We start from the raw sequence: 10,039 nt of genomic DNA on the forward strand, positions 1-10,039 counted from the left end.
TTTATCTTAGCAGCTCTTTAGTATCACAAACAATTCTTGATGGGTTACAATTAGAGATCCGCTTAACAAGGATATACTTTGCAAGGTACAGTTCCCTTTTTTAACCAGCTGATGGTGCTGTGTCCTTACAACTGCTCCTTTCAGCAAGCATCTTATATTTACACTGCCATCTGCAGGTGAGTGAGAGTATTGCAGTATTGCCCCTTCTGTGCATTTTATGGAATTGGCTAGCTTTTGGCATCAGTGACACCCCATATCCCACCTGGTGTCTTGAACTTACCCTTGACTATTAATTAGCTTATTACTTTAGAAAAAAAACACAGCGATACCAATAACTACATTTTAATCAGCAGTTTGGGAATGTAGGATTCCTGATGATAGCACAGCATAGACATCCGTTATTCCCATTGGGGGTCAAGCAGCTGACAGTAAATGGGATGGGCACCTGGATGGCTTTTGGGAGCTAAACCAATGATATGCGGGCCACTAGGTGCTTAAAGTCTCTGAGCGTGATATGAGGCGGCCATGCCAGCCTCTTTTAGAAATTCCCAGTTCCCTAGCTATTATTGCCCTGAATTGAAGCTGGGGGATAGGCATGACAACTAATGTATGTAGATGCCACTAATGGCAGCAAATAGATTGCAGTCTTGTGTTAGTAAATCTTTGTGTGATTGGCTGTACAGCTAAAATCCATTAAGGACATTTAAACGATTATAAAAATATAAATCAATCTTTAATACTACAAGGGGCTTTAAAAAAATAAGTGTTATCTCTAAATAAAACCCCTATGGACCTCGAGTAAAAAAGTAAAAAAAATCTTGTGTGGTTCCTTCAGAATTCTTCAGGGATGGACATAGGGAGTTGCAAAGTGCGCTTCAGGGGGCCCCTAAGTCCGTTTGTCAGGGGTGGTCCCTAAGTAAGTTCACAGGGGGTCCCGTGTTGGCTGCGTCTACCAGTGTGTATCTGTGAAGGGTTTATTGCAGTTCTGCAGATAACCATAATAAATTTGTAGTGCACATTCATTTGATGGGATTTTCTTATCCATGGTTGGAGCTCATTGTAGGGAATCTGTGATTCAGTTTCATGTCTGAGACAAATTTCCATTATTGATTAAATGCCCTGTATGCAAATATTGTCTTCAAGGGTCAGTGCGCCCAATATGCCAGGGTTTGGTGGATGTTGAAGGACTCCACTCTGTGATGATGTTTTCTGGCTCTTGGGACCCCTACTGGTGAATGGTGGTATTGGTGATAATGTTTGAAGTCCCAGGGCTAAACACTCATTGTGAGGGGTTTCCATAAATGCAGTGCCAAACATTTTTTGAGCCCATTCTTGCTATCCCTGTGCTGAGTTCCCAGGTATGTACCCCTGTGGTCATTATGATAGGTTCACACTATCCCTCACTCCATTTTTTTGTCTGTTTACCTGCTGTTCCTTTAATGATGGGTTCTTACCATCCCCAAACCCCGTTCCTGAGTCTGTTCACCTGGTGTGCCCAAAATGATGAGTTTTGACCATCCCTTCACACAGTTCCTGTGTCTCTTCACCTAATGTGGCTATTATAAGGGGTTCTCGCCATCCCCACACCCTGTTCCTGGGTCTGTTCACCCGGTGTGATTAATTATGATGGGTACTCGCCTTTCCCACACCCAGTTCCGGGGTCTGTGGGTGTGGTTATTATGATAGGTTCACACTATCCTGCACTCCATTTCTTTGTCTGTTTACCTGCTGTTCCTTTTATGATGGGTTCTCACCATCCCCAAACCCTGTTCCTGGGTCTGTTCACCTGCTGTGCCCAATAGGATTGGTTTTGACCATCCCTGCACACAGTTCCTGGGTCTCTTCACCTAATGTGGCTATTATAAGGGGTTCTCGCCATCCCCACACCCTGTTCCTGGGTCTGTTCACCTAGTGTGGCCATTATGATGGGTTCTCACCATCCCCGTGCCCGGTTCTTGTGTTTGTTCACTTGGTGTGGCCATTATGATGGGTTCTCACTATCCCTGTGCCCAGTTCCTGGGTCTGTTCACCCGGTGTGGTTAATTATGATGGGTACTCGCCTTTCCCACACCCAGTTCCTGGGTCTGTGGGTGTGGTTATTATGATGGGTTCTCACTATACCCACACCCAGTTCCTGGGTATGTTCACTTGATGTAGCCAATATGAGGGGTTCCTGTCCTGTCTGGCTTGAGATTTTGGGTCTGGTCACCTGCGGGGCTCTTTATGAGTTCCTACTAATCCTACCTCTTAGTTTTTGGGGCTGAACTCATGATGTAGCCCACCTCAATTCATAATGCTAATGATGAGGTGGTCTTCTATTCATCATAAGATTACATATTCATCCCCTAACATCATTATGTAAATATGGCACAGTTGTCCTCTTCTTTTTCTTTTACTTTGGCATTAATGACCTTGTCCTCCTTTGGTCCGTTTTTTGGCTCCCGTAACAGAAGTCCTTCTATTATTAATAGTCACTGGGGAAAAGTGCACTGCATATAAAATAGTTTCCTGGTCCAACCAGTTCATGTTGAACGTTGGCCAAACTCCCTTTAGAACATCTCTTTGTGCGTAATAACAGAACAAGTCTGAACAAAATCAGGACAAAAAGTATCCAAGGATGAGTCTTCTGCTTGGCATCAATGTCCTGTCACAGCTTTGGTTATATATTTTGCACCAGGTTCCAGTCCTTCAGCTGAAAATCTCTTTCATAAGTGGAGTCATGGCATCAGACATAATGTTCTGAATATGGATCATTTGCTTTGCATTCTCCTCATTTAAAGTGCGAAGTTCAGCTAGCAGAGAAAGAAGTTTGGCATAAAGGAACCTGAAAAAATAAAAATATGCTTTAATAATAAAATATTGACAATCCTGGCTAAAGAATTGGCTAGGGTTAAGGAACGCCATGTTCACACCAATCTGAAACGCATCCACCTCTCAGGGTTACCTGCTGTCTGGTAGGGGATGGTGATAGTCAATGTAGCATTTCAGGGTCAGAGCTGTCTTCTCATGGATCTTGTCAATAAGGTCGTGCTCGATGACACCAGTGCGGTCTATTAGGGTGAAAGCACATGATATGGATATAATACAACATACAATGCAATGCCAGAAGAGAAGCATCATTATAAAAAGAAAACTTCGGGCAGAACAGAATGCTCCTCTGTCCATACTCCCCATAGATTATCATGTGCAGTCTCCTCATTTTCTACCCTGTGATGTTACAGTGGGTCTGGTTTATGAAAGCTCTCCAAGACGCCAAGGAGAAGATGGTCCATCATGGCTGAACCAGGGTGATCCAGTAAACTTAAAAATGGATCTGGTCCAGGAATGAAAATGTGTCTAATAAAAGCAAATGATTTTACCAAATCCATTCCAGGTTTGATGTTTTGGAGAACTTTAATAAATTGGGCCCAATGTGTCATCATGGTGGGGCATGATTTGGGAGCCCAGTGACCAACAGGTCTGGGTAAAATGGTAACCATTGTCACCATTGTATGCATTTGAATTATTCATGCAGAGTCTATTTAATGACCAATTTTACCACCTTTGAATATTTAAGATATTCTGATTACCTGGAGAGAAGAGCGCCAGAGCTTGCATCAAGACGTATTCTGGCTCATGTAGCTTCAGCTTGCGAAAAGTGATGTGAAATTTCAACAAAGGCTCCAAGAACATCCGTTGGAAGCCAGCTATATAGAGGACAGTAAGATACCAATCAGCATTCGGAAAAAAGATACTTAAAAGGCGGCAAGAACCTTTAATGGTTGTATAGATCGAGGATGGAAACTCAAATCTTTTTCCAGGACATCTGAGAAGACTTCCCAATAGGTAAGTGCATGGTCTCTTCTAATGGACAGCAATGAAAACCAACAGATATCCTAACCTTTCCATACTCTACAGACAATGTAAAACTTCTACAGTCTGATACTCACTGAGGGCCCCATCTTCGATGGTTAAAATGATCTTGCCGCATTCCCACTGGTTGGTCTCAAGGTTGAAGATCGAGTTGAATTGGATCTGACTGACTTCCATGGTGGCCCCTTTCAGAAGAGAGATCTGGTCATCGATGATCAGGGAGCTGGTGAAAGAAAAATAGATAGTTCGGGCAATTATAACCCCAGTAGACTGGGGGCCCATTCTGGATCCCAGGGAAACAAATGGCAAGTGTCTCTTATTCTTATGCCTGGAATAACCAACAAAAGTATTACAGTTATGAAGAATAACTATATTACAGAGCTGGCAGAGCAGAATGTGAACTCACCGAAAAGCTGGGATCTCCTTGGCAAACTTGATGACCTGCTGGATCATATAGGTGCTGAGATCTGCAAAGTGCGGCAGTTCTTTAAGGTAGTCCGTTGGAGCAACACCCTCCATCACCTCCTGGTCTTCGGGGTAATGGCTGGAATTATTAGGGCTGTTGGCAGGACTTGGTAATGGTGAACTTCCCCATCTTTGTTTTACCAGTTGTGGTTGAAGCTGTGGAAGAAGCAGAGAGGTAAGTAAGGGAGATGCCAGGGAGTCATCGTAAATCTCTTCCAAAGGTCTACAAGGATGACCATGAATGGCCTTTACCCACATGGGTTGTGTAAGGCTATTCTATGGCTGCAATAGGTCTATAAGCGACAATAGGCTGTATAGAGAACATCTTGGCACCCCCTAGAGGTCACCAATGAGATGTCTGTCTCTCTCTATGGGCAATGGGAGAGACTCTACATGATGTTTTACATATCAAATACCTTATTCACTAATCATTCTGATGATCGTTGTCCCATTTCCTATTTCTGTTTTGACTCTCCGGAGCTATCACTTTTACTTGGAGACTTCTTTTTAGCCTCTCCAGTTTTCGGCCTCCCTTGAGGAACCTCAGTTAGAGGAATCTAATTTTCAGGTTTCCGGGAGCCACTACTAAAGCCCATGTATTGGACTTTCATGGACCCCTTGCTAAAACCATTTAGGAGTCATTGGGGGAATAGCCAGTGGAAAGAATGTTTCCTCCTAAACCCAACACTATGCAGGCATCATCAAATAAGAAATCGGTCAACAATTCGAGGAACCCCTAGGAACCTCTGGAGGAATGGCTGTCTAAAGTATTGGGGGGGATTATCTCAACTTTTTGAAAGTTTTTGAGATTGATGGCTGGTCAGCAGTGGTTAAAGGAACTTAAAACTTTGGTATAGGAAGACATGTGGAAAATGTTGATGTTCTTGATATATAGCACAGTTGTCCCGTATGGAGCTGTACACACTTAAGGAGCACTTTTTCGAAAACATAAGAGAGGGCCTTTAGATCTCGGGGTCAAAGCATTTCCAACTTTTTTACCATATGGTTAAACCAATCCTTGTGGGCTGCTTTGATTACTTGGCGTGTGACATGGTGGGCCGAGGACAAGAAGAGGACAATGGAAGGTGGACAGTAACCCCCTGTTCTGTGGTTCCTAAGGATTCGTCAGTCCCCTTTGAACCCCCTTACAGGGTTACACATAGCTATCGCATACCATCGGTATGAAGCTGAAGTTTTCCATGGAAGGCGTGGTGCCCGCTCCGCTGGGTTATCGGGCAGTTAATAAGTAATGTTACGGAGCAATGCCAGCCAACTCTGCTGCCATCTGGCTCTGGTTGGATTGTGTTGTCATTTTCGTTCTTGGCGTCTGGGCCAAGAATCTGCTTACAGGTCACCCATTAAGGGTGCAGCTTGCTGGATCAGAGCAAATTCCAGAGAGGATTAGAGGTCACCCAAGGTACAGGGGGGTGATAGGGAGAGATAGCGATGCCACAAAATATATTAAATATTGACTTTCTCTGGGCACTGGACCTTCAACCTGCCAAACTGGCTTTCTCTATCTCTGCTTATTAAGAGCTTTTTATTTCTCTAGATTGCTCTTCTGTCTGGTTATCTGCTGGATAAGATAGAGCATGACGTGTGGGTTTCGAAATGCTTGAACCCTTGAACTTCAATGGGCATTAAAGGGGGCAAAAAATATTTTTGGACATTATTTTTATATTAGTTTTTATTATTTCATATAATGGCACTTAAACTGGAAGACAGAAGACAGCAAGTGAGTGCAGGAGGTCAAGGACCCGCCCCTGAGGAGCGACTAATATGCCACCCTGAATTTACTGTATCTACATTCCTCTGTGTTGACTGCCCGCCCACCCACGACCCACGCTGCAGCTTGTTCTGCTCACCCTGTAACCCTTGAAATTTTCGAACTTGGAGTCAAAATGTTTCCGATTGGCGTCTATGAGGATGGAGATGAGTTGCTTCTGCTCCTCGTCTAGTGATCCAACTTCCGGCACTCGCTGCATTCTCTGCAGGCGCTCCTGCTTCTTCCTCATCCTGAGCTCTCGCCGCGCCAACAGCGCCTCCTCCGACATGATCACTGCAAACCGCGCACAACACAAAATGTTACCATTTACCACCATTACTGCAGACACCTAATGGAAGCTTCTATCAGTGCCTGGTCATAGAGGGAAGAATGGGGATTGGCAACCCCCACCGACCACCCATTATCGACACCTGCACATTCAGCAAACACAGCGGCCACCCAGAGCTCCTCTTCAAATAGCTGGCCCTTGGTGTTTTTGCAGTCTGTTTACCATTCGGAAGATTGCCCTTTATTTTATTTTTTTTGTTAAATAAAACCCCCCAAAAAAAGGTTTTTTGTTCCCTTTTGGACATGTGCCTATGGATCACTTTATGCCTGCCCCCCGCTTAACAACCCATACCATATATGGATAGCTAATGCAAATTAGTGAATTGGTGAGCGTTTGCCCAAAATTCTCTACACCTTTGAAAGTAAGATTTTTTTGTGTGATGGAGGCAACACGTATTATTACCTCATTGGCGTGGAGAGCGGAGGAGCAGCACTAGGAGCCAATCAGGATCATTTTAAAGTGCCGATTAGGGATGATGCATAGGTAAAAAAATATGTGGGTGTTAATAGGGGTGGCAACAAATACAAATGCAAAGAACACTTTACATAAGAAAAAAAACAATGTTCCTGGAGACCCCCTCTCAACTTTGTAGGAATAGGTCAATACCCCTCCTGGCTTTGTTTTTGGTTCTGTGTGACATTGGGAAGATTTTCCTTAATTTCCCTTCCCGATGTCCCAACAGGAAGTAAGCAAAAATCTCTTTTTAAAGAAAGAGGAATTCACCTCTTCCACAGTTGTCTGTTAGTTGATCTTCTAACCCCTGAATTTTGAATTGCTTCAGAGAAAATAATCACAAGGACTAACAGAGAGAGCAAATCCTCTGATTGGAGACACAGCAATAAAAACATAAAGATTTGGATGTATCCACAACCCAAAAAAGCAAAACTCCTTAAAATGTGTCTAAACCTCAGAAAAAAAGATACGCAGCTTCCTAATCATTAGATGTGGTGGCTGCATCTGTTTTCATTTTCCTTTTATTTCCACCTGATGATCCTGCCAGCAACACACATCCTGTTCCTGGGTGACAACCCTTATTGTGTTGTGTCTACAGAGGAGCAGTGTTGTCACCCTTAAATAAGTTGTGTATTAGGGCCTATCGTGTGTTTGGGGGGTGTTCTATAGTCCAACTGTAAACAAACTAAAAGCCCTGCCTCCTGCTTCTAACCGAAGGCCATTTTTGCGTCTGCCATTATATAAATCTGTTAACTATATGATTGTATGAAGCTCTCAGAGCCTTCCGGAATAACCCAGATTTACCGGAATATTAAATACCCGCGAGTGCCAACGGCCGGACGAGATGTGTAATGTTCTTTCATGTGCCTGCGTTCCCTGTGGAATTCTGTCACAAATTTGTTCCCATGTCTTGTCCCGCCACCTCCCATTGTCCCCTCTTTTTTCCCCCGGGGGTCACCCCCCCCGGCTTGTTTCATTTGGTGTGAAGCTTCTCATCATTGTATTTGCTGTCATTTCTGGCTAGGGCTGATGTTTAGTGAAATGACATCAAAGGATTGGTGGTTATAAACAGCGGGGCGGGGGGCTATTTATAGACTGGGAACGCGGGGTGGCGTCTATTCTGGTCTGCGGAAAGAATATCAAAATGTAAAAAAATAATCCACATAACATAAACTGCAGCCCTGTCTGGAAGCACTGTGAAAAGCCTGCTGAATCGGGGCAAGTAGTTTATTTAGAATTAGGATGACTTTAGCGGTGCTGCACCGTTGCCTGGAAAGCAATTTATTGATGGCCGCGCCTCTCCAAAATGTGTAACCGACTGCAGAGGCTTCTGGGATTTACAAATGGAGGCGCTGGCGGCCTGGAGATCAATTTTCTAATGGACTGTCAGGGTTGGTGATTGCTCTGGGCGGAGGGGCGGAATTTGCACTCCATTAAAAAGCGCTTACGGTTTAATGGTTCCGTCTCTGAAATGTCAAGTAATGGAATTTGCCGCCAGGGAGAGGAATCGCACGCTTTTTTTTCCGACTGGAACCAAAAAATAAAGAGTTTAAAGGGGGCCCCCGGACGGCAATGATGTAAACCGTACATTAGCGATGGGTGTAATGCAGAAAAAAAAGTCCACATGAAAACTGCGGGGGCGGGTTAAATGGTGACCAATGGGGAGGTGGCACAAGGGGAAACATGTAGAAAGTGTTTTGTTTTTACGTACATCAATGTTGAAACACCTTCCATAAAACTGATTTTAAAATGTTCCACTTGGGACATGTTCCTATCGATCTTCCCTCCCCCCCCTTAACAACCCATACCATATATGGGCCTCTAATGCAAATTTGTGAAAATTTACTTAAAAATAGGATTTTTTTTTGTGTGATGGAGGCGGCTGGTATAATTACCTGCACAGTAGGTAGGTCGGGTTGTGCTACTAACTGCAACAAGAAAAACAGGTCTCTAATCCAGCTGTGCTGTGTGTCAGGGCTGTGTATATCTCAGGACTGGATGGATTTTGATGGGTACCCCCAATGTATCTCAGCCTTCTTGAGCCTTAAATGGCAGCACAGCCGCCATACTCACTGTCTCTCCTCATCCCCACGTCCAGGCACTTCTGGAGTCGGCATGCCTGGCACCGCCTGCGCTTGGTTTTGGTGACTGGGCAGGACCGTGTGAACGGACAAGTGAACGTTAACCCTTTACTCATTGAACGTCTGGAAGGCAAAAAAAGAAAAGTAAATCCATAAATAGCAACAAAATGAGAATAGTTTCCTACATTCCTTACATCCAATATTTCGAGTAACATCATCACCGGGTCTCTGTGCTTCTCTATGCAGTGTAGGCAGATCATGGCTGGTGGGAGGGGCTTGGAGGTTGCTTTACATGTCAGTGTGTATTTGTATGAACATCTGTGATTCTGAGGCTCCAGCATTGAAAGAACTGGAATCCAATGAATAAAGGGGCGGGGCAAAGATAGGTTGGGAGGGGAGGGACTAAATGATGGTAGATGTCCTCCAACCAGGAAATGAATCAGGCTCAATCTTTCTTGCTGCAGCTTCTAATGTACAGTGAGAATCAGTTTCTGTGCAGGAGTGGACTAGTATAACTCTACAAGACTGTTGGCACTTGCAGCGTTGGCATTACCTGAAGAAGCCTTTGCAGCCCTCGCAGGTCAGGACATGGAAGTGATAGCCGTTGGCCTTATCACCACACACGGCGCAGATCTTTTCCTCGCCGTCAGGGTCCTCGCTCTCTCCAGTTCTCGAGCTCTGGATGGACGTCGCTACCGAGCCACAGCTGCTGTTACTGTCCTCCTCGAACATGAAGTACATGGTGGGGCTCCATTCTGGCTGGATATTGGACCTGTCCAGGTCCTGGCTGTTCATCTCTGATCTAAGGGAGGAATATCACAAAGAATCACACTTAGATTCACTTTAGAACAGGAACGTGACCTGAAAGTCATTACTACTAATACATCTACAACAAATGGGCATGGGGCATAATACATGGGCAATTGTGACAATACGTGGACCAGAGATGGACAATCTGCAAAATACATGGGCAATTCTGATATTACATAGGTAGGAAATGAGCAATTGTGATAATGCATAGGCAACACATGGGCAAATATATTACATAGGCAAGAAATGAGCAATTGTGATAAT

The 10,039-nt window shown here is 44.3% G+C and overlaps 1 protein-coding gene across 1 annotated transcript in view; it reads right to left on the reverse strand.

Moving 5' to 3' along the window:
- Window positions 1-326: 326 nt before the first annotated feature.
- Window positions 327-10,039, reverse strand: part of NR1I3 (nuclear receptor subfamily 1 group I member 3) — a 15,553-nt gene continuing 5,840 nt past the window's right edge. The window contains exons 2-9 of the mRNA XM_072427420.1: window positions 9,519-9,767; window positions 8,958-9,088; window positions 6,183-6,376; window positions 4,259-4,473; window positions 3,930-4,075; window positions 3,570-3,686; window positions 2,945-3,050; window positions 327-2,824 (exon numbers count right to left, since the gene is read on the reverse strand). Coding sequence (XP_072283521.1) covers window positions 2,689-2,824; window positions 2,945-3,050; window positions 3,570-3,686; window positions 3,930-4,075; window positions 4,259-4,473; window positions 6,183-6,376; window positions 8,958-9,088; window positions 9,519-9,760 — 1,287 coding nt within the window. The 5' untranslated portion in view covers window positions 9,761-9,767 and the 3' untranslated portion in view covers window positions 327-2,688. The remainder of the gene's footprint in view (window positions 2,825-2,944; window positions 3,051-3,569; window positions 3,687-3,929; window positions 4,076-4,258; window positions 4,474-6,182; window positions 6,377-8,957; window positions 9,089-9,518; window positions 9,768-10,039) is intronic.

The sequence above is a fragment of the Pyxicephalus adspersus genome, chromosome 12 (assembly GCF_032062135.1).
Source record: "Pyxicephalus adspersus chromosome 12, UCB_Pads_2.0, whole genome shotgun sequence".
NCBI lineage: Eukaryota > Metazoa > Chordata > Amphibia > Anura > Pyxicephalidae > Pyxicephalus > Pyxicephalus adspersus.